General features: G+C 44.7%; 1 protein-coding gene across 1 annotated transcript in view; it reads left to right on the top strand.

The window, feature by feature from the left end:
• The window catches only part of DNAH14 (dynein axonemal heavy chain 14), a 312,531-nt gene that overhangs the window by 113,451 nt on the left and 175,432 nt on the right, over nt 1-23,648 (top strand). Inside the window, 8 exon segments of the mRNA XM_047076479.1 lie at nt 2,637-2,890; nt 7,225-7,456; nt 8,151-8,204; nt 9,619-9,764; nt 11,460-11,528; nt 12,334-12,520; nt 13,474-13,550; nt 16,697-16,880. Coding sequence (XP_046932435.1) covers nt 2,637-2,890; nt 7,225-7,456; nt 8,151-8,204; nt 9,619-9,764; nt 11,460-11,528; nt 12,334-12,520; nt 13,474-13,550; nt 16,697-16,880 — 1,203 coding nt within the window.

The following is a 23,648-nucleotide window of genomic DNA, read 5'->3' as shown; positions in this document are numbered from 1 at the left end:
GCCTCCCTTTCCTCATCTTTTCCAGCTTCTAGAGACCACTGACACCCCTTGGCTCGCGGCCCCTCCTTCATTTTCAAAGCCAGCGTGGTTTGTGTCTCTCTGGCCGGTCTCCTTCGTCTGACCTCCCTCTGTTCGCAGGCAGAAAAAGTTCTCCCATGTGATCATGTCGGGACCACTCAGATAATCCAGAGTAATCTCTCCACCTCAAGGTCTTGATGTAATTAAGTGAGGTGCCAGAAGCACCTGGGGATTAGCACCTGGATATCTTTGCAGGGAGCCATTGTTCTGGGCCTCGAAGGAGAAGAGGAAGAAACGCAAGGCACGTGTGGTACCAAGAAAGCCAAGGCGGGCAGCTCCTGTGAGCAGAGCCAGTGAAGTAATGGCTGAAGCTGAGAGAGTGTATAGAACCTGCAGAAAAAGACAAGGAAGAGGAAAGACCCCAGTGGACACCCACCTGTAACAGACAGATGAAGGAGGGGGCTGTGCAAGGATGGAATCGAGGGCCCAGGAGGGGGTCCTGGAAGCTAAGGCAGGAGAGAGGGAATCTGGTGGACTTTTCTCTAGAAAAAGTGCATGGTCATCATTTTAAAATGCTCTAGAGAGGCCTGAAGAGTCCTCTGTGTCCGTTGGCGATGAGGGTCTGCAGGAACCATGGAGACGGTAGTTTTCCCGCAGTGGTGAAGGCGGAAGTCTCGTCATCAGGAGTTACTGTTGTCGAGTGGCTTTATTAAATCCTCTGTTAAATGTAAAACCAACGTCACCTCGTTTTACTCTGCCTTGTGCCACCACAACGGCCGAGTCTCTGTTAAGAGAACCTGGGATTATGGACCCGAATTCCGGTATCGAATCCCCTTGGTCCCGTTTGTCGTCCCCTTGACTGAATATCGATCAGATCCTCTAAGATCCTGGGCCGAGGACTTGCTGAAGCTGTTGTCTGCAGAGGCGGCGAAATTGTAATGAATCCATCTGGATGTTTCTGTGGTCTACCAGGCATTCGAATGATCGAATCTGCTCTACGAAGGAAAGATCTTCCCCAGATCCCTGGTCCTCCAAGAATGTTAACAGTGAGAAGCAGGCTGGGCCATTTCCGGAAATGCTTTATTAGAGGCTTGAGCTTAAACCACCGAACGGACTTGGCCCCGTTTTCCCCCAGGCTGCCTACTGCTCGTCTCTCCTCCCCGTACAGCTGACAGCCTCCCTTTCTCCTGCGCACGTGACGTGACTGGGAACCTTCTCCCGGCGGACGCCTGTGGGCGGGCAGGGGTGAGATGTTTGCACGCTCCGGCCACCGACAGAATTCCAGAATCCCAGCGTGGGTTTATCCAAGCCGCAGCGAGTGAGGACTCCCTTCCATCCGTCTACGTAAATCAATGAAGATCTGGTTCCCGGTCCACCTCACTGGGACCAAATCGTCCTCCGTCCCCGCTGCTGCGGCCCCGGGGAGGGCACTCGGCCCGTCGGATGCTCTCCCCCGAGGCCGGGAATCTCGAATAGGTGCCTCAAACCCAGCAGTGGGGTGGCTTCTGGCTCTGGTAAGCGCTGTGGCCTCGGTGACGGCCCCTGCTGCCTGGCCCAGACTCGCTCCCGCCTGCTTCCTGGGCCTCCGGTCCAGCCCTCTGTTGATCCACTGCTGTGGGTCACCACATCCTTGAAGAAAGTCGGCCAGCAGCACCGACGGGTGCATCAGGTGTCCCATCCTCGACCCTCTGACCTTGCTCTGGGCAAAAGCTCCCCCCCCCCCCCCGCTATACAGATTACCTCCATGTTAATTATTCCGGTATTTATTTCTTCACAGCCTTACTTATGTGTTTCTTAGGCACTTCAGATTCATAAAATCCCAAAACGAATTCACCGTCCCCTCTCACCCACAGCGCACTTCCCCCTCAGTAGGACCATCCTAGTGACCGAAATCACGATTTATCTCATTATGGGGCAGAAGCCTACAAGCCTCCTGACGTGTCCCCTCCACCGACTTCCAGGTCAACGTGACGTTAATCCAGCAGCCTTCTTAAAACAGCTCTGGCGTTTATGGGAAGAGTGAGTGTCCGAAGACGGATCAAGTAACAAGTTATTCCGAGTTGCCGAAAATTATGATGGCAGACACCATATCCTAAGACTAGTATTTCTGGGTTCAACTGAGGAAACGGTGCTGACTTCCTGTTGGGGTTTTCTACCATTATTACTGTCCCTGGATTACTACTCAGGCTAGTGCTGGTGGTTGAGAATACAAGATTTCAGGGCACCTGGGTGGCTCGGTCGATTAAGCGTCCGACTTCAGCTCAGGTCATGATCTCACGGTTCATGAGTTCAAGCTCCACATCGGGCTCTATGCTGACAGTGTAGAGCCTGCTTGGGTTTCTGTGTCTCCCTCACTCTCTGCACCTTCTCCACTCAATGCTTTCTCTCTCTCTCTCAAAAGAAAGAAACTTAAAAAAAAAAAAAAGAATACAAGATTTCAAAAGTATAAATATTGGTGGTAAATACATTTCGGCTTCTTAAAAAACAAGGGCCCCACAGGCGTTAACCCGAGTTCAGTGGGTAGGAGTGGGTAAACTGCGCGCACTCACGTGGTATGAAAACGTCTGGTTTAATTCATCAAGTTTATTCTTCACTCGTCATCTTGACCTCTTTTTCAGAGCCAGATCATGTTTTCTAATGATTGCATCAGAAGTTTTGCGAGTTCTCGTTCAAGAGAGGAGCTGGAGAAAGTCCGTGCTGGTCTGACGGGTCAGCTGGAGGAGATTTCGGAGCTTGTGGCGCTGGGTTGCGGTAACGCGCGCACGAAAGCCGTCCTGGGGGCGCTGCTCACGCTGTACGTTCACTGCAGAGACGTAGTGGGGGACCTGCTGCTGAAAGGGGTCTTCAGTGCAGATGATTTTGAGTGGACAAGGTGAGTAGGTGAGACGACAACACCACCTAAAATAACTCGTCCCTCGTCCAGCGCTCCCTCTCGGTAAATTAATTCTCTGCCTCAGATTTTGTCGAGCCCAAGTTTTGCTTTTCCAGGACGTGTGGAAATTCTGAGCAAACCGTGTCGGCTTGGATACCGCGTGCCTCTGCTGCTTCCTCCTTTCCACTGTCCTTCCGCTTGGTTCGAACCTCTTTCTGCTCCATCTTCCTGGACTGGCTTCCTTCTTCCTGTGGTTGCGTTTTCCCTCGCCTTTCAGCCAGAGGGCAGCTCTCAGCGGGCAGTGACAGCAGCTCTCCCTCGGGCCTCCACTTCCCCCCGCGCGCGCTCCCTTCTGGGACACAAGTCAGGTGTCAGAACCCCTTTCTCCCAGCAGGAGCCTGGGAGCGCGTACTCACACTTACGTGGTGTTTCGTGTGCAAACACGACACTGTAGGAAACAGAACCACCGGCTTTGGGGAGAAAAGGTCAAGCAGAAGAGTCCTGTGATAAATGTGCAGTTTCAAACTTCCGAGCTAATTTTTCTCTACGGTTTCCTCCGTTCATGGAAAAACAACTGTCCTGCCTGCGTAAGGTCTTGGGCTCTTAAGAAAAGCTCACTGTTAAGAAATTCTGCGTTACTATAAATCTCCTTATTTTTGATGTGACAATTTCCTTAAACTCTAGGGAAAATGGAGCAGAGAGGCCGAAATATTTGACTAACACCACTTGCGTATATCTTACCTGAGTACTTTCTATTTGACACGTACTCACACGTTCGTCTTCTGGCAGAAGAATAACGGTCTACGTTTTTAATTGCCAAGGAAATACGCCATCTTTTTGAACCATCACCCCAGAGTTTAGTGTGTCATTGCTACTTTGCTAGTGACTCTCGGGGAGTGAAAACCAAGGGTGGAAGAGCATATGTAGAAAAGCAAAGTGGAAAAGACGTGATTCCAATAAACCCTGAGAGCACCTGTGATTCTAGGGCTACGGTTCCCAAATTACGGGCCAGCATGACCCAAGGCACCACAGGGAACTCACAGGACACCAGTGAGCAAAAAATGTTAAACTTTTGAAGGACTCGGAGGGACACAGAACACCTGTCAGACACCAGGCAAACTAGTAGCTCCGAGTAACTGACAGGTTTAACGTGAGACCACGCGATAAACGGTCAGTGATTTCTTATCCTTGCAAAGCTAGGTTTTGGACAGTTTCCCTGATTAATAAAAAAGGCAAGCACTAAATGAACATTAACGTGAAACAAGATTGGCAGTATACTATCTGATTCTAAGGTTTGAGAAATTATGTAGTGCACGACATATACACACATCCGATTAGTAAATAACTGTGATTATTTAACAATGACAAAAAAATGATTTTCTCTTGGGGCACCTGGGTGGCTCAGTCAGTTAAGCATCTGACTCTTAATTTTGGCTGAGGTCATGATCCCGGGGTCATGGGATCAAGTGGAAAGATAACCCATGATCAAGGATTGAAAAAAATTAATATTGTTAAAATGTCCGTACGACCCAAAGTGATCTATGGATTCCATGCAAACCTTCTCAAAATTCCAATGGCAATTTTCACAGAAATAGAAAAAAAATCCTAAAATTTCTGTGGAACCACAAAAGACCTCTCAAATATCCAAAACAGTCTTGAGAAAGAAGAACAAAGAAGGAGGTATCACACTTCCTGATTTCAAGCTATATTACAGAGCTATAATAATCAAAACACTATGGTATTAGCATAAAAATTGACACATAGACCAATGGAACAGAATAGAAAGCCAGGAGATAGATATACATATATATCTATATGTATGTGTGTGTGTGTGTGTGTGTGTATATATATATATATGTATAGACATGCATATAGACGTATATACGTGTATATATATGTTGACGTATATGTAGTCAGTCTGTGACCAAAGAGCCAAGAATAGGCAATGGGGAAAGGATAGTCTCTTCAATAAATAGTGTTTGGAAAACTGGACAGCTGCATGCAAAGAATGAAATTGGACCCCTACCTGATGCCACTCACAGAAACCAACTGAAATGGATTAAAGACTTGAACATAAGACTTAAAACCATAAAACTTCTACACAAAAACATGGACAGTAAATTCCTTGTTATTGGTCTTGGCAATAATTTTCGGATTTGACACCAAAAGTAAAGGAAAAAAAAGCAAAAATAAACAAATGGGTCTACATCAAACCAAAAGCTCTGCACAAGAAAGGAAACCATCAATAAATTTCAAAGGCAGCCTATGGGGGCGCCTGGGTGGCTCAGTCAGTTGAGTGTCCGACTTCGGCTCAGGTCAGGATCTCTCAGTTCGTGAGTTCAAGCCCCACGTCGGGCTCTGTGCTGCCAGCTCAGAACCCGGAGCCTGCTTCGGATTCTGTGTCTCCCTCTCTCTCTGCCCCTTCCCCACTCACACTCTGCCTCTCTCTGTCTCTCAAAAATGAATAAATGTTTAAAAAAAATTTTTTAAATAAAATAAAGGCAGCCTATGCAATGAGAGAAAATATTTGCAAACCATTAATCTAATAAGGGGTTAAGACCTAAGATATATAAAGAACTACAGCTCAGCAAAATAAATGTTTTTGATTAAAAAAATGGGCAGAGGAACTGACTAGACATGCAGTCGAAGGAAGAAATGCAGATGGCCAACAGGTATGTCAAAAGCTGTTCGGCACGACTAATCACCAGGGAAATGCAAATCACAACCACAATGAGATATCACCTCACATGTGTCACAATGCCTATTACCAGAAAGACCAGAAGTAACAAATTTTGTTGTGGCTGTGGAGAAAACACATTTATACACTGTTGGTGGAGATGTAAATTGGTGTATGTACTCTGGAAATGGATGGTGGTCTCTCATAAAATTAAAAATATAACTACCATGTGATCCAGCCATTCCACTTCTGGGTATTTTCCCTAATGAAATGAAATCACTATCTCAAAAATATATCTGTACCCCCATGTTCATCGTACCATTATTTATAATAGCCAAGACATTCATTAACTGATGAAGGGATAAAGAAAATGTAGGGGCACCAGGGTGGCTTAATCAGTCGAGCGTCCGACTTCAGCTCAGGTCATGATCTCATTGTCTGTGAGTTTGAGCCCCGTGTTGGGCTCTGCTGACAGCTCAGAGCCTGGAGGCTGCTTCGGATTCTGTGTGTGTCTCTCTCTCTCACTCTGCCCCTCCTCCCCTCCTTCCCTCTCTCCCTCTCTCTTTCTCTCTCTCTCTCAAGAATAGGTAAACATTAAAAGATATTAAAAAAGAAAATGTAGTACATGGATAGAATGGGATATCACGCAGCCATAAAAAATGAAGGAAATCCTACAACATGGATGGACCTTGATGGCATTATGCTAAATGAAATAAGTCAGATAATCTATGACCCCACTTATATGGGAAACCCCAAAACACTGAGTTCATAGAAACAGAGAAGAGATTGGGGGGTTGCCAGAGGCCGGGGATGGAACTGGGCTGGAGGGTGGATGAAGGACGTCACAGTACCAACTTCCAGTTAGAAATAAGTTCTGGGGATGGAATGTATAGCATGGCACCTGTAGTTAACAATTCTTTATTGGAACGATGCCAAGACAGTAGATCTTAAATGATGTCATCACAAGAAAATGAAGTTCATAACTGTGTGAATGAGGGATGTTACCTAAATTTGTTGTGATTCTTTCACAATATGTACATGTATCAAATCGTTATGTTGTGTGTTCACCTTTAACACAAAGGTATATGTCGACATCTCGATAAAAATGGGGGGGAGGGAAGAACACATACTGTAAAGCTACAGTTGGTCGCAAGTTTTACCCAGAGCCTCTTATAGAAGAGAAGATTTACAGTTAGCACACAGTTGACGGGGTCATAAGATAAATACAATGGTTTTGTTCGATACTAAGAACAAAGAGCATTTCCCTCAGTTACCCTCATAGGAGGGGTCCTGGTTATAATGAGCAATGTCATAAGCCACGTTTTTATTGAAAACCGTAATAAACTTCATAGGGATGATTCTTGTATAAATCCTGCATTAGTGCTGCCCACACCACACCAAAGCAGCGGCAAGATTCAGCAAGGCCATTTTCCTCGCCGGGAAAAGTGCTCGTAAGCTTGTAGAGTTCTGAGTCCTAATATTTCGTGTCTGATGTAGTCGTTGAATGATCTGTAACTCCTGTCATTTTTATTTTAATGTTTGTACTTGTTTTTTAGTCAACATCCCGTTTGTAGTTTTTATTGTGTTTCTACATGTGCAAAAAAAACTAAAAATAGTTTTGTCCAAATAACATGAGCATTGAAAATACTGTTCTCAGACATTTGCAGTATCAGTGGAACGAAAAACAACAGCTGTGCTACGTGTCCTAAGGCGATGCCAGCTTTACTTATGGCTACGAGTACCTGGGCTGTACCCCCAGACTGGTCCTTACGCCCCTCACCAACAGGTGCCAGCTCACGCTCACGGGGGCTCTGCTCTTGAATCTCGGAGGCTGCCCCTCTGGGCCCACCGGGACGGGCAAAACAGAGAGTGTCAAAGATCTAGCAAAGGTAAGCGGTTTCTGTATCCAGAATAAATACACAGACCTTAACAGTACCTTAAATTTACACCGTTTCTGCTATTGAGGTGTTCCTAACATTTAACAGACATCTCACCACGCTCATTAATTCATATAATTCGTCCTTTAATTTTTAAATGTCCACAGTGCACGGGGACTTGGCGTCTCTGCACGCCGAGCGTGCGTCGTGTTTGGGATTCCACCGGACAAGCTGACCCATGAACGGTGGTCTTGTCCCCCTTCATTTAGGGGTGACCCGTTTTGTTTGAGCCCCCCACACAGACTTTTACCTAGTCTTTGTGATTAATAGCAGTGTGTGTGTGTGTGTGTGTGTGTGAGAGAGAGAGAGAGATAGAGACAGAGACAGAGACAGAGAAGTAACTGATGAACGCAAGACGTATTTGACGTCCCTGGAACGATGTCACTGGAATGCTTTTTTCTCAGTTACTCGGTGTGTTTTAAAAACAGGACCTTAGCGTTCCACGTACTGATCAACTTAACAAACAGCATATGCGCATTCAGACTCCACTCGGTTTTGAGTGTTTCTAAATTTGGTGGGTAATGCATGCTTATATTGCAACGTTTTCTCAAAAGAGTAAAGACATTTTATTACTCTAGAAGTTTTAACATTAGTATTTCGCATCAGAAGCTGAGCAATGTACTAAAATAATGTTGTTGTTTTTCAGTCGTTAGGCAAACATTGTGTGGTGTTCAGCTGTTTTGAGGATTTGGATTATAAGGTAAAGTCTATTCATATCTATGCAGGAAAAAAATAGCATACATAGAAATAGTTCATGGAGGATTGAAAGAGCAAGGAAAATATTTCCCTTGGAGAGACACTGAGTGTTAGCAACTGCAAATGCTGTTAATTATTTTAAATTAACGTAACCGAGACTTACAACATTATGCAGTTGAACTACCTAAGACAGTGGTTTTCAAACTTTCTAATGGGGGACTTTTCCAAACAAAATCTGATATGGGACGTGACTATATTAAGAAATTAAGAGTACTGCTTTATTAATATAAATTTATAAGTTCTAACCTTATACCTTTATTTACTGAAAAGGTAATCATTAAGAACAATGAGGCTATTAACACAAAAATGTGAGGCAGGGTTATTACGGAGGATTGAGTTTATGTCAGCCTTGTTATGATAGCACGTGACCTAAGGCGTAGCTCATAACATTCTGAAATATTTATTAAAATTTAATGTACCTCTGTGCCTGTCCCAAATTGACCTGAAGTTTCGAAACACTCTATTTTGTCTTGCGTGTTAAGTTCCGGCCAGTTACCTTTTATGGCAGTCAGTTGATTTGCAGTTCAAAGTCCATTATCGGGAGATTTTGCGTTTTCTGTTTGTGCTCACTTAGCACATCAAGAATATCAGTGAAACCTAAACAAGCTGATTGCATCCCTATCATTAAGACCCTTAGGAAGTAGTCTCTTGTCTCTTCCTGCGGTGGGGGCAGCAGGGCTGGGGGAGGGACAGGACTGAGGTGCCTGCCCGCCCACGCAAAACCTGAGGGGGAGCTGGGAAGCCTGCTAATCAAATAATATTTTAATGCAATACTTTTTTAGAATCAAAAAACGCACGATAAACCAAATATCAAAATTTTAAATAAAGACACGATGTGATTCCTGCAGCCCAGTGGGGAGAACCAGGCCCTGTGTCCCACCCGGAGGGGCTCCCACGTGCGCTCCCGTCTCCCATGCCCCAGCTCACACGGTCCCTAGCCTGTCTTCGTCCACACAGGTTCTGCCGGGCCTACAGAGTTTTCACTTGTTTCTTCGGCCAGCATTTACCCATTGGTAGGTTCCCGACCGTGAGTCTCCCGGGAGCGCCGAGAGCCCCGGGCACTCCGACCTGCACCTGCCGGGGCTCTGGGGGGCCGCCCCAGTGTGGCCCAGCTCCCGCAGGTCCTCGGGTGCATCACCCGGCAACAGCACGCCCTCCGCTCAGCCCCGAGGCTGTGGCTGCAGGAGAGCGGATGTGAGGACCCCTGTGCTGAGCCGTGAGCTCCCCAGAGCGCCAGCCTGCCCTGCGGGGTCCGAGCACCTGCCGCGCACAGTGCACCTGTTCGGGTAAAAGGCCGAATGCGCGCACGGAGCCATGGCCCCGGGAGAGTGTTCACCTGTGTAATAATTGTTTTCAAGATAATAGGAAGACTCTTCCTTGGACTGGTTCAGTCGGGAGCGTGGTGCTGTTTGGACGAGTTCAATCGGATCGATGTGCAGGTCCTCTCTGTGATTGCGTCGCAGATCCTAACAATTAAGGCCACAAAAGACAGCTATTTGGTCAGGTATCGGTTGAATGTGTTTGGTTACTTACTATCAAATACTTTGTTGTACAGTAAGTGTTTGGGTTTGGGTTCTTCCCCCCTCCCCGAACATAGACCGAAAAGAATGACATTTGTCTTGAATGTCCCCTTTGCTTGTCAAGTAACGTGTGAATATATGTAACTAACTTTCATGCCAACCTGGGGGTATCCAGGCTCTTGCCCAGCCTTGGAACGGTCTTGGGAGCCACCAGGACAAGGTCGCAAATATGTTCCAACTAAATTTACTTCAGGGCTTAAATTCTCTTAGTACCTATTTCACGTGAAGAAACCAAAGACTTTTTCTTTAATTCTACATCTTTTTAAAAAATAAAATTATACTGGCCACACACCTGAAGCCCTCCCTTACCCATTACTCTGAATTAATAGACTTGTATTGAAAAAATCCTGTAAAAATACTATTTGTATGTTCTGATTACTAATGTTTACTAATCCAAGCAAAAAATGTCTTTCTCGTCAGATAAATTCAGGAGTTTACATGATTTACTTTATGGGTGTAATTGGACTTGTGGGTTTAAAATGTCTATTACAATCTTTAAAAAAAAAAAGTGTGGGGGGGGTGTCCCCAGGCTTTGTTGCCAGTGTTTTTCCTTTCCTGCTTCGACCACCCTCACCGGTATTAGACGTCCATAAACTCACTGGAGGATTTCTCTCCATGGTCCCTCTGTCTGGTGCTGACAGCAGGGCGCTAATGTCCATGCCAAGGGTTCTCCTTCCCAGCGTTCCCAAAATTAGTCGGGGAGCTGAGGGCGGGCTGTGCCCCGTGCTAATGCAGGAACTCTACGCCATGATCACTCTTTGCTCCACGCTGTCACCAAGGGAGAACCCTGTGTCCGAGGGTCTCCTAGGGTTCTTTTCCCGTTCAGTCAGTTCATTCAGGTGGGTGCCTTCCCGCCTCAGGCCCCACAGAACTCCGCAGACACAATCAAATAAACCTGAACCCCAGCAGGGCTCGCAACGTGGGCTCGAGATCAGCTCTTCTTTCCCTCTTACAGTCACTTTTCCCCAGTCCGTGCGGTTTGGATTTAAATGTAAAACAGCCTTAGGAAAGTTCCCAAGCTCACTTATAGTTTGAACATCCTTTGGCTTAGAGAAAACAGTCCTCTGAGTAATGAATCATATTGTACAGGGGAGGAAAATTTTTCCTTTACCCTTTTAGGCTCTTTTGGCCGACGTAAGATAAATTAACAGGAGAAAACTTTAATTCCATACAAAGGGGAGCCTCACACACACGTGAGACGTTCAAAGACAGGCAGACGGTTAAGGTCTGTGTGCCATCCTGAGCTAAGGAGAAGGGGGAAGGAGTCTGGGGCTTCGAGGGAAGGAAGAGAACTCACAGGAGATGGGAAGAGCACGTGTTTGGTGAACAGACAGTTGTGGTGTCCTGCAAAGACCATGGGACACAGGAATTGGGATGAGCGGCTGTGCTGAGCTCCCCACAGCTTGCCACACGCGGCCCAAACCTGCCGTAGTCGTCTCTGGTGACCTCTCTCTTTCTGGACCGGGCCCTCCGTCTGAATTCTTAGAAGCAGTTCAGGGGGAGGTAGAAGGTTCTTTCTGGGTTTTTCGGGCCTTCGTTTTCAGGGAAAAATAATCCACCTGCCAGAGTGGCACAGGGGGGTGGGGGCTCATTCTGAACCCCTTTCCAATGTCTTCTAGGTTTGTACTGGAAGGAAAAGACATTCGTATCCATATGTCTTGTGCGGTATTTGTCACCGTGAATCCTGAGTAAGTATCGGTTAACCTGTGCTGGCGGTTGGAGACAGGTCAAAATCTTTTCTTAAATCTTAGCCATGACACAGTTGTCTGACACTGTAATCTGCCATCCCCTCGCCAACGCCCGAATCTCTCTACCCCCACGTGTCTTAAACAGCCGTGGCTCCGGAATTATCCACGTGGACGTTTCTGACTGAGGGATTTTTCACTTCATGAATAGCCAGGGAGAAAGGCAAAGGTCAGCAGTTTGTCACAAAGAAGACAGAAAACAAACAGAGAGTAGCAGAGGGAGTAGAATATGGTGGTTACAAGGAGCGGAGGCTGGGAGGGCTCGAGGGAATAGAGGGAATATGGATGGTCCCATCTGATGAGGGGATGGGGGGCCCTGTGGGAGGAGGCACGGGAAGAAAGGACAGTGAAGGAGGAAGCTCTTGAGATGAAAACTACAATAGAAACTGTCTTGCAAACTTGTTTTCAGGTAAAGGTCACACAGGGCGCCTGGGTGGCTCAGTTGGTTAAGTGTCCCACTTCAGCTCAGGTCATGATCTCACGGTTCTTGAGTTCGAGCCCCGTGTCGGGCTCTGTGCTGACAGCTCAGAGCCTTGGAGCCTGCTTTGGATTCTGTGTTTCCGTCTCTCTCTGCCCCTCCTTCCCTGCCTCCCCCTCACCTCTCTCTCTCAAAAATAAACTTAATGTGACAAACTAGTAGAAAGCTAACTGGATTATTTGGGGGGAAACTATATTGTGTGGTTCCTCGTTAGAAAAACTGAAAAATGGTCTGGTTTTTTTGTTTCTTTGTTTTTCTTACCCGCTTAAGGTACAAAGGTCGAGTAGAACTCCCAGATAACTTAAAATCTCTGTTTCGCCCGGTGGCGATGATGGCTCCCCATTATCAAATGATTACTGAAATAATGCTGTTTTCATCCGGTTTCAAATCTGCAAAATCCCTCTCTGGAAAGCTGGTTAGCATTTACGAATTAGCTAACAAACAACTCTCACAACAGGTAACAAACTGCTTTTCTCAAAATAGAAGTGATTCTGTGAAACTTCAAATGAGACTCTTGGGGCATCGGACCAGGGATGGCCTGGGGAAATAATGGAGCTGGAATCCTGTTAGCGCATCGGGTTCGTGAGCCAGTGCGGATGTGAGGTGATGTGTAAAGTCAGGCAGGGCTCTAAGCCTTTCCTCTGGGCCCTGGAGACAGTCACAAAGCATCTGTTCTTTTACATGATGGGCTGCTCCCTCCATACCAGGAAGCTGACAGATGTAGCGGTGACTGTCACACCTCATTGTGCTTCGAAACACTTGGGAGGACTGGTTAAAACACCAGTTACTGGACTTCTCCCACCAGCTTTCCGCTTGTCTGGGGTGGTGCTTGAGACTTTGTGTTTCTGACAAGTTCCTAAGAGTGCCTGATGCTGCTCATCTGAGCGCCATGTTTTGAGAATGATTGTCCTGGGATACGCCAGCGTGAAGAGTACTTGTCTGTAACCCAACATGGTTGGGACAGGGACAGCCAACTTTCTTTTTAGAAGGAGGCTTCGAGGGTCCTCCTGGGGGGCTCAGTCGGTCGAAGCGTCCAGCTCTCGATTTCAGCTCAGGTCACGATCTCACAATTCGTGAGGTCGAGCCCGACATCAGGCTCTGCACCGAGCCTGAGTGGGACTCTCTGTCTCCCTCTTTCTCTGCCCCTCCCCCTGCTCATGCGCACTCGCGCGCGCACGCTCTCTCAAATAAATAAACTTTAAAAAAAAAAAAAAAAGGAGGCTTGGGGCACCAGTTTGGGAGGGAAGCGAGGGGATTGGAAGCAAAATGGAGGCTTTCTTGAGTTGCATCGTGGTCTGTCTCCACGGTGTACGTGAAGAGGGAGTTGACTGTGTCGGAGACCCATTTATTTCCAAGTTCCGTTTTTTCCCTGAGACACTTTAATAACTCAAATATTTTAATGCTTTATAGGATCATTATGATTTTGGCTTGAGGTCTCTAAAGACAGTTTTAATAGCAGCTGGAAAGAAGAAATGGGAGTTTAAACGGTGAGTTGAATTTTGATTGAGTGTTAGGTCAAAGAGAGTTACATGACACGGGTAAAATAATTTGTAAAAATCTAAGTCATGATGTCAAGATAAAACAGGGAGCTCTCAGGATGTTTAAGTAGAGATAAAAATATGGTAGAGGTGAAGAATGTTTAAGAATGTGAAAGAAGAAGAAAATGCACAAAATCCCTGGGTATTTTTCCACAAAAGGACCTATTCTTTAAAAAAAAAAAAACAAAACTGTATCTTAGCTTTATATAATAAAAGATACACTGGGGCGCCTGGGTGGCTCAGTCAGCTAAGTGCCCGGCTTCAGCTCAGGTTATGATCTTGTGGTTCGTGGGTTCAAGCCCCACATCAGGCTCCGTGCTAATGGTTCAGAGCCTGCTTGGGATCTTCTGTTCTCCTCTCTCTCTGCCCCTCCCCACTTGTGCACATGCTCACACACGCTCTCTGTCTCAAAATAAATAAACCTAAAAGATACACTGGAATAAAAGGCCTCATTTAAAATGAGAAATGTAAAAAACCTATATGAATATGCCTATATGAAAAATGTGTACAACCCACACGAAGAAAACATTCGTAAAGGACACAAATGAAAATGTGAATAAATGAAATAATATACCAGGTATGTAATATTATAACATCTTAAAGGGCTTAGCATCATAAAGATTTAAAGACTCTAAATGTTCATTTATAGATAGAAACACAGCCCAGTGAATATACCTAAAGGTATTATTTGTTTTTAGGTGGGCTGATTCTAAAGTTCACGTAGACCAACAATAAAGACTAGCTAGAAAAATGAGTTTAAAAGTGAGAGCAGTGAAGGAGAAACATCCCCGGAAGTATTGAGACGTATTATGGAGTCTCACTGGTCCCGGCACCGTGGTGCTGGCTTATGGACAGAGAGGCGAGCCATCGGGTCAGGAGAGCAAGCCCAGAGGTGGGACCTCACGACTGGGCATGTATTCTGTCATCAGTTGTGAGGCAAGAACAGACCTCCAGTGAGTGCTGATGGGGAACTAGACTGCCACGTGCATAAGACCGAGTTGGAGCCGCAGCCAACGTCATTTTCCCGGATAAAAGGACCAAAACACTAAAAACATGCAAGTATTTGAAGAAACAAAATGCCCTTTATATCCTGCAACTAGAGAAGACCTTTAAAACTAAGACTCAAAATCCAGAAGCCATAAAGGTGAAGAATGATTGATGATGGTCGAAAAACACGGTAAGGTCAGAAGACAGAAGATAAACTGGAAGAAAGGTGTTCGCATTTCCTGTCACGGTGGGATAGGTCATCCCCATGACGCGTGAGGACTGCCTAGAAAATGCAGGGAAGACATTGTAGGGCCAAGGACAGTTCTCAGAAAAAGAAACATAAAAATCTTGAAGCGGCGCCTGGGTGGCTCAGTCGGTTAAGTGTCGGACTTTGGCTCAGCTTATGGTCTCGAGGTCCGTGAGTATGATCTTGAGGTACAGAGCCCTGTATCAGGCTCTGTGCTGACAGCTTGGAGCCTGGAGCCTGCTTCAGATTCTGTGTCTCCCTCTCTGTCTGCCCCTGCCCCACTTGCAGTCTCTCAAAACTAAAGTTTAAAAAAAAAAAAAAGTGCCCAGTAAAAAGTACCTAATAAATGTTAGCTATTACGTATCTTTACTAAGGATCGAAGACTTAAAAATTACCACCATCCTGATGAAGAATTTCTGGACCAGCCGTCGACAGGAGAGGAGAAGGACACTTTTGCACAGAAAACTTTTCTTCCTTTGCCTCTCTACAATTGTATCCCACCACATGCAGTTATTTCTTTCGGTTGCCGGTTTAATATATAAGAATATGTGGTAAAGGGATAAGTGTGTAAAATGTTGTTATGGGACAACATATTATGTGATAGCTTTTACATCTGGAGCCCTTTGTGGTAAATAACAGAAAACTGAAGCTGGCTTAAACAGTAGGAGGAATTTACTGTTTCAATCAGAAAATGCAGAGGAGGGCGGGGTCTGATGACTTGGATGCAGGTTTCGGCTTTATTTCTCTGTGATGTTGTCAGCACTGCAGCCCTGCGCGTCCTGGCTTGGTCGGCTTCCTTTCTGGTGGTTTGGAAGGATCCCCGGAGCCATCCGCCCCACTGAACCGAGTCCCGAACCACTCTGAACGCACAGGGCATTGGAATCACTGTGTCCTCCTGACTGCCCCTGACCAGAGCTGGGATCACATTCCTTTAAGGAACATTTGTTAGGCCCCATTCTTGTCTTTCTTTTTTTTTTCTTAAATTTTTTTTTTTTAAGTTTATTTATTTTTGAGACAGAGAGAGAGCATGAACGGGGGAGGGGCAGAGAGAGAGGGAGACACAGAATCGGAAACAGGCTCCAGGCTCCGAGCCGCCAGCACAGAGCCTGACGCGGGGCTCGAACTCACGGACCGCGAGATCGTGACCTGGCTGAAGTCGGACGCTTAACCGACTGCGCCACCCAGGCACCCCCATTCTTGCCTTTCAAAACTCCCTTATAATCATGACTTAAACATACAGCCTGGGCAAACCAGAGACAGTTAAACTACAGTCTGAACCTGAAGCTAGTGGGAAAAGAAATTGGATCTGCACAGAGGGCGTTCAGGCAAGGGTGACAGCCAGTGGCCAGAAGCAGCAGGTGCAGCCAGCAGTCCTGGTCACAGCATGAGTGGCGTTTACACGCAGGGCCTCTGGACCTGTTACGTTAGCTGTCAGGTGTTCACAGAACCGGTTCTGTAGCATAGTCTTGGCCACTGTTCCCAGCTATATAGCCTGCGAGCCGACTTCTCTGGCCCACCTAGAGATTTTTAATAAATCATCATGTTACTTTCCATTTCATATCAGCCCACATGAATTTCTGTTGTTGGCAGCTGAAACACCTTACTGATACAATGCCCATCCCTGAATCAGTGACTCGGGAGTGGCATTATCCTGATTGTTCGAGACCAGCCACGGTCCGTCTCTGGATCTGGGGACCAGATTAGCCTCACCCACACCACGTGGCTGCTCTGCAGTGAAGGAGAGGGGGAAAGGATGTGGGATGGCCACCTCTGAAAAAGACTAAGGATGGCCTTTAATGTCAGCAGAGCGTACTTGCTAACTTGTTCTTCGTATGTCTTTTCTTCCCCCCACCCCCCGAAGTAACACCAATAGCGAGCTTTCTGAAACGGATGAAAGTCTGATCCTTACCGAGGCTGTAAGAGAAGCTAGTTTACCAAAATTTCTCCCTGAAGACGTCCCACTTTTTGAAAAGATCATGGCAGACATTTTTCCTGGAGCATTGGAGGTAGTAAGACTTTTGGAAACCGTCACAAGTGGTTTAGATGTGGAATAGTAATTAGGATAAAAAGCGTAATGTAAGTTAAAAATAGTACAGTTCTTCCTGAAATAGTCTATTCTTGTTATAATCGGGGGGGATAAAAATACTTGCACGTATATTTTCCCTTTGGGAGAGACACGGCCTCGACGAAGCTTCAAGCGAAGAAGGCGCTCTCTATTTGGTTTCCCGTTTTCCCATCTTTCCAATGGGAGTGATAATGTTTTCTCTTCCTCCTGTAAAGGGGTGCTTTCAGAATCAAATTAGGTCAGAATTATGAAAAAAGACTTTAACATGCAAATAGTTTGTGATCGTGAAAGATTAGGTGTTAATGATTGTAGAGCCCTCTGTTTTCCCTCTTACACCTGCGGCCTTACGGTCATTGCCTTCGTGTGGGTGGGACCTCGACAGCTCTCGTGCTGGGAGCCAGCCTCCCGCTACCCCCTGGCCTCATCTGGGACCGGTGGCCGCCAGCAGTGCTTTCCAGAAACATATGTTTGATCACATCAACAAAGCCACTGTTGGACGAAACCCAAAATCAGTTACCCTGACGTATATTCTCACGATGCCTCCACGGTCTGGCCAAACCGGGCCACCTTTCCAGGATCTCCCATCCTTTGTCCTTCTGCCGTTCTTTCTGTCCTGGATTTCTCCCAGTTCTCTGGCTTTTCCCGGGCTTTTATCAGGTGTCAGGCCATCAAACCCACAGATTCCTTTCCCTGGGACCCTGCCCAGTTTTCAAAAAGACTGTGTAAAGTTTATTTTAAAATACATGGGCACCTGTTGGGATGAGCACTGGGTGTTGTATGGAAACCAATTGACAATAAATTTCATATTAAAAAAAAATACATGGTTTCAGTAGCTTATAGTTGAAACACCTTCATAATGATCTGTTCTTTAAATACAGGCATAAGCTATATATGTAACTTCATTCCCAACAGGCGCAGAATACGTATTATTTGTAGGCCACATGAAGCACTTCGCAAAAAAGCTCGTTCATTAGGTTATGTATTTGGGAGCATGTTCCTTGAAAACCATGTGGACCAGGAGTTTTATGACAGGATAGTTCTTTCATGGTTCTGGTCTAGTTAGATTTCATGTCCCTCCTGGGTCAGTTTCGTTAAACTAGACAACATTCTCATTTCATTCAAGTGTTAGAACGCCCCATGTGGATTTGAGCAAACCCCTACCTTGATATCCTTTCAGTTTCCAATTTCAGACGTCATTTGCCTGGTCATTTCTTGTTTTCTTAACTTGCGTTTTCTCCATTACATAGATTGCCTAGAAGTTTATCTAATTGCTTTCTTCAAAAAAACCAGCCTTTTATTTATTTAATACCTCTTTTTGATTTCCAGTCTTTCAATACCCATATTAATATTTTTTAAGTATCTTCCTTTATTCCTCTGGGTTTTGTGTTGTTTTTCTCTGTCCAGCTGCTTGAGGAACATGTCTAATCCATGTAGTTTATTTTTTTACTAATGTAAGTTCATAAAACTATATAACTTCATCCAAGCACTGCTTTAGTTACGTATGCTTACGTTCAGGTAGGTAGGGTTTTCCCAAGCATTTTTTCTCTAGAAATTCGATAGCTAACTCTTCCTTTTTTCCCCTAAGTATTCCTTTTTTTATATATAATTTTTTTAATGTTTATTTATTTTTGAGAGAGAGAGACAGAGACAGATGTGAGCAGGGGGAGGGGCAGAGACAGAAGGAGACACAGAATCAGAAGCAGGCTCCAGGCTCTGAGCTGTCAGCACAGAGCCCAATATGGGGCTCGAATTCACGAATCGTGAGATCGTGACCTGAGCCGAAGCCAGATGCTCAACAGACTGAGCCACCCAGTGCCCCCTCCTAAGTGTTCTTTTAAAACAGAGTTTTTTCATGCTTTTAATTTCCAGGTAAAGAATCTTTTTATTTTCTGATTCTGTTGCCAGCTACTTACTGAATTACTTACTGAATTATGTTCAGGGAATATTGTCTTTGTTATTTTTCCTTAAGAGTTTAATTTAGACTTTTTAATGGCCTAACATATAGGTAATTTTTATGAATATTCCCTATGCACATGGAAAACGATATATTCTCTTATCGGCTGCAGATATAGACAGAGTTCAGTTTATCTCCATTTGTTACGACTCTTAAATTAGCGTTTGTTAAGTGGAGCGCAGGATGTGGGAGGGTGAGCCACGGTCAGCAAGAGACCACGAGAGACACTGAAATCAAGATGCTTATTGCGGGAAGTACTCTGGACAGGCCTCCAGGGCCCCTCAGGGCAGGGTGCAGGCAGAGAGCATCCAGGCCCCCCGCACGTGCCTTCATCAGGGTCCGTGGGTGGCGTGCTTTGGGGGCTCCAGGCTAAGCCGGGGTTGGTCAGTTCACACCACGCACAGCAGGGCCTTGGAAAGTTCCACGTGGGTCCTACCTAAGCTGTGCATGGGGAGAAGGCCCTGGGTGGTGGGAAAGACCTACCAGGAGCTCGCACCTGCTCCCGACTCCCACTCCCTGGGCTCCTGTCCCTGGGGGCGCTGGTGTGGTGGCTTCCTGTCCCCGCAGGCTGTCGGGCAGAACAAAAGTACCTTCTCTGAACCCTCAACCCCATTTTCTCTGTCTTCTTGATTATGTTCTGCGTCCTTATGGCCAGACGTGTACCTGTGCGCTTGTTTTCCTTGGGCCCAGAGAAGTGAGGGGATGTCTCCTGCTAGCACATGAATGTTTACTCCTAGGATCTCTGCCTTCTCCTAGTTGTTAGTATGTTGTTTGATATACAAACATCAATACCGAGTCATTGTGTGAGTTGTGCCCTTTAATAATATACAGTGCTTTTGCATTTCTTGGCTACTGCTTTTTGGCTTGAATTCCACTTTGGTCAGACTGTTACTCCATTTTTTGTTTGCCTGGTATACTTTTGGACTGTTTTTCTTTCAAACTATAATTTCCACCGAGTGAAGTGGTTTTTTAACTTTTGTTTTATTCTGCTGATGTTCCTGCAGGTTAATATTTTACTCTAAGGGTAACTTTGTACATTTTTAAAGTAATACCCATAATTTCCTACTTACTTGGGTATTGTCTGTTAGTTCCCTGATATGAACAATGAGGAAAATTAGTCCGTGTCTCTTCTCCCCTTTCTGTTGTCTCTTTGCCCAAATTTACACAACAGTATTACCTGCCTTTTTCTTTTTTTTTTTAATCTTTGTAAATTAGAAGTGATGTCTGTGACTCTGCGGGAAAGGCACCCGTGAACTTCCTGTGCTCCCCAGGCCCCTGGCTTCATCCCTCCCACTCTTCTCAGCTGTGTCACTGCGGCACGGCCTAGTGACACTCAGCTGCTTCCCGATGTCGTAGAGCTTTTGGTGAAAGTGGTGTCATATTTTTATGATACTCCTAGAGGTTTATTACAGGTGTATTGAAATGCCTTTGATTCGAAGCTCCTCTCGAATATGACCACGTTGCTGAATTCTCTTATTCGTCCAAAATTAGCTCTGATTTTGTGTGTCCTCTTGGGGATTCCCATCATACAGACAGTGGGACCTCCTCCCTCCGGTCCTTGGGTCTCCTGTTCTTCTTATGATACTTTTCCGGTGTGAAATCACTCCCACATTCCTGGGATACTCCATGCTTTATCGCCATGTGATTTTTAACACACCGAGAGGAAGTTAGTTAATGTCTTATTTAGGATTTCCACATGTACACTTACCCATGAACTATCCTTATCTGTTTTTAGAACCAAGATTATTGGGGCGCCTGGGTGGCGCAGTCGGTTAAGCGTCCGACTTCAGCTCAGGTCACGATCTCGCGGTCCGTGAGTTCGAGCCCCGCGTCGGGCTCTGGGCTGATGGCTCAGAGCCTGGAGCCTGTTTCCGATTCTGTGTCTCCCTCTCTCTCTGCCCCTCCCCCGTTCACGCTCTGTCTCTCTCTGTCCCAAAAATAAATAAACATTGAAAAAAAAATTTTTTTTAAAAAAGAACCAAGATTATTACTAGCTCCTCAAAATAGGCTGAACGACAGATGTTCTTTTGTTTTCTGAAAAAAACTTGCATGAGATTGAGATGAACTATTGCATAGATTTTTGGTCAAACTCACTATGGAAGTATTTGGATCTGGGTTTCGTAGGGGTGGGAAGGAGCAGCTTTGACTACTATTTTAACTTTTTGTTACTTAGCGATCACGTTCCCTATTTTGTATATAACATTTCTGTGTTTCTAAATGTATTAACTTATTTCTCCCATTCTCATCAGTTTTCAGTCTCTGCTACAGTTATTTCTTTTTCTCATTACTGATCATTCTTTCTTGAGGTCTGCCAATAGTTAGTTTTCCAAAGAGCTAACTTTTGGTTTTGATTATTTTCCCTTTTTTTTTTTTTTTTTTTTTTGTCTATTTGGTTGATTTCTTTCCTTCACTATTTACATATTCCTTTATTTCATTGGACTTGTTCTCCTTTTTCCTAGTTTCTTGAGTTTAATGCTTAGTTTATTTACCTGTGTTTCCTCCTCAAGTATTTAAAGATCTGAGTTTTCCTCTATATATTCTTTTGGCTGTCTCCCACAAGTTTTCACATGTAGTGTTTTAATTAGCATTTCTCTAGAAAGGTTTCTTAATTGCCTTTATGACTTTTTGTCGCCCAGGGTTTGTTTGTTTGTTTGTTTGTTTGTTTTTCCAAATTCGGAGAATCTAAACTACCCTTTTATTATTAATCTCCATTCATGGTTAGTTTTGACTGGGGACAATATGCTGTCCCGTATGTATTTATCCCTTTGAGATAACCTTCTTTGAGCTTTTCGACCTCCCCTAATGGTATTGTTTTGTAAGTGATTCATGTGTGCTTAAAACAATATGTATTCTGTGCCCATTGGATGTAATGTTATATATGTACACTATTCTGTCCCTTTGATATCTCTTTCATTTTTATCGATCCATCAGTTTCTGGAAGGGGCCTATTAAGATCTTAACTACAATTGTTGATACATGTTTTTTTCCCGGCCTTTCCATCAATTGCTGGTCTTACGTAGTTTGAAGATATAAGTGGTATATGTATTGATGTCTTCTTAAATTCCACAGATGAGTGAAATCATATGGTATTTGTCTTTCCTTGACTGACTTATTTTGCTTAGCATAATACCCTCTAGTCCCATCCCTATTGTTGCAAATGGCAAGGTTTCATTCTTTTTATGGCTGAATAATATTCCATTGCGTATTATACCACATCCTCTTTATCCGTTTATTTACCAGTGACACTTGGGCTCCTTCCATATCTTGGCTATTGTAAATAATGCTGCAGTAAACATGGGGGTACATACATCTTTTCAAATTACTGTTTTCATATTGTTTAGGTAAATACTGTGGAATTATTGGGTCATATGATAATTTTATTTATTTACTTATTTATTTTGAGGAACCTCCATACCGTTTCCCACAGTGGCTGCACCAATTTGCATTCCCACCAACAGTGCACAAAGATTCCTTTTTCTCCACATCCTCGTCCAGACTTATTGTTTCTTGTAGGGTTTTTTTGTTTTTTGTTTAATTTCTTTATTTTTAAAATTTTAATTCTGATGTAGTTAACATACAGTGTTGTATTAATTTTAGGGGTGAGTATAGGAACTCAATAATTCCATATATTGAATGCATTCTTTTTAAAAAATTTTTTTAATGTTTATTTATTTTTGAGAGACAGAGAGAGACAGCATGAGCGAGGAAGGGGCCGAGAGAGAGAGGGAGACCCAGAATCCAAAGCAAGCTCCAGGCTCTAAGCTGTCAGCACAGAGCCCAACGCGGGGCTCGAACTCACGAGCCGCGAGATCGTGACCTGAGCCAAAGTCGGACGCTCAATTGACTGAGCCACCCACGTGCCCCTTGAGTGCATTCTTAAATCCCCCTCTCCCCCCCACATTTTAGGTATATGGTGTCATACTGTATATCCTTTTATTTTGTGAATCCCTTGACTGATTTTTATGGATACATGTAGTTTTACCTCTTTTATGCTTCCTGCTATTCTTTCTTCTGCTTATGATCTTTCCTTTTCACTCAAAGAATCTCCTGTATCATTTCTTATAGGGCTGTTTGGTGGTCATGAATTCCTTGAAATTTGTCTGGGAAACTCTGTCTCTCCTTCTGTTCTGAAGGACAGCCTTGCTGAATAGAGTGTTCTTGGCTGTAGGTGTTTTCCTTTAAGCACCTTGAATATACCATTCTGCTCCCTCTGGCCTGCCAAGTTTCTGCTGCACAATCAGCTGATACCATATGGGGTTTCTCTTGTATGTAACTGTTTTCTTTTCTCTTGCTGCTTTTAAAATTCTCTCTTTATCACCACTTTTTGCCATTTTAATTACTATGTGTCTTTTTGTGGACCTCCTTGGGTTGATTTTTTGGGGGTTCTCTGTGCCTCCTAGATCTGAATTTCTGTTTCTTTCCCCAGATTTGGGAAGTTTTTGGCATTATTTCTTCAAATAAATGTTCTGCCCCCTTTTTTCTCTCTTCTCCTTTTCGGATCCCTATAATGCGAATGTTATTACACTTGAAGGTGTTGCTGAATTCTCTTAACCTGTTCTCAGTCTTTATTATTCCCTTTTTTCTCTCCGTTCAGCTCAATTGCTTTCCATTACTCTGTCCTCCAAGTTGCTGGTCCATTCTTCTGCTTCCTCTAGTCTGCTGTTGATTCCCTCTTGTGTATTTTAAATGTCAGTTATTGAGTTCTTCATCTCTGATGGGTTCTTTTTTTGTTTTCTCTCTGTGATGGTCTCACTGAGGTCCTCCACCCTCTTCTCAAGTCCAGTGAGTATCTAA

The sequence above is a fragment of the Lynx rufus genome, unplaced genomic scaffold, assembly GCF_022079265.1.
Source record: "Lynx rufus isolate CCGP_SWC_20201006 ecotype Redwood Valley unplaced genomic scaffold, mLynRuf1.p SCAF_15, whole genome shotgun sequence".
Lineage (NCBI taxonomy): Eukaryota > Metazoa > Chordata > Mammalia > Carnivora > Felidae > Lynx > Lynx rufus.
This window is presented reverse-complemented; position numbering and strand designations above follow the sequence as displayed.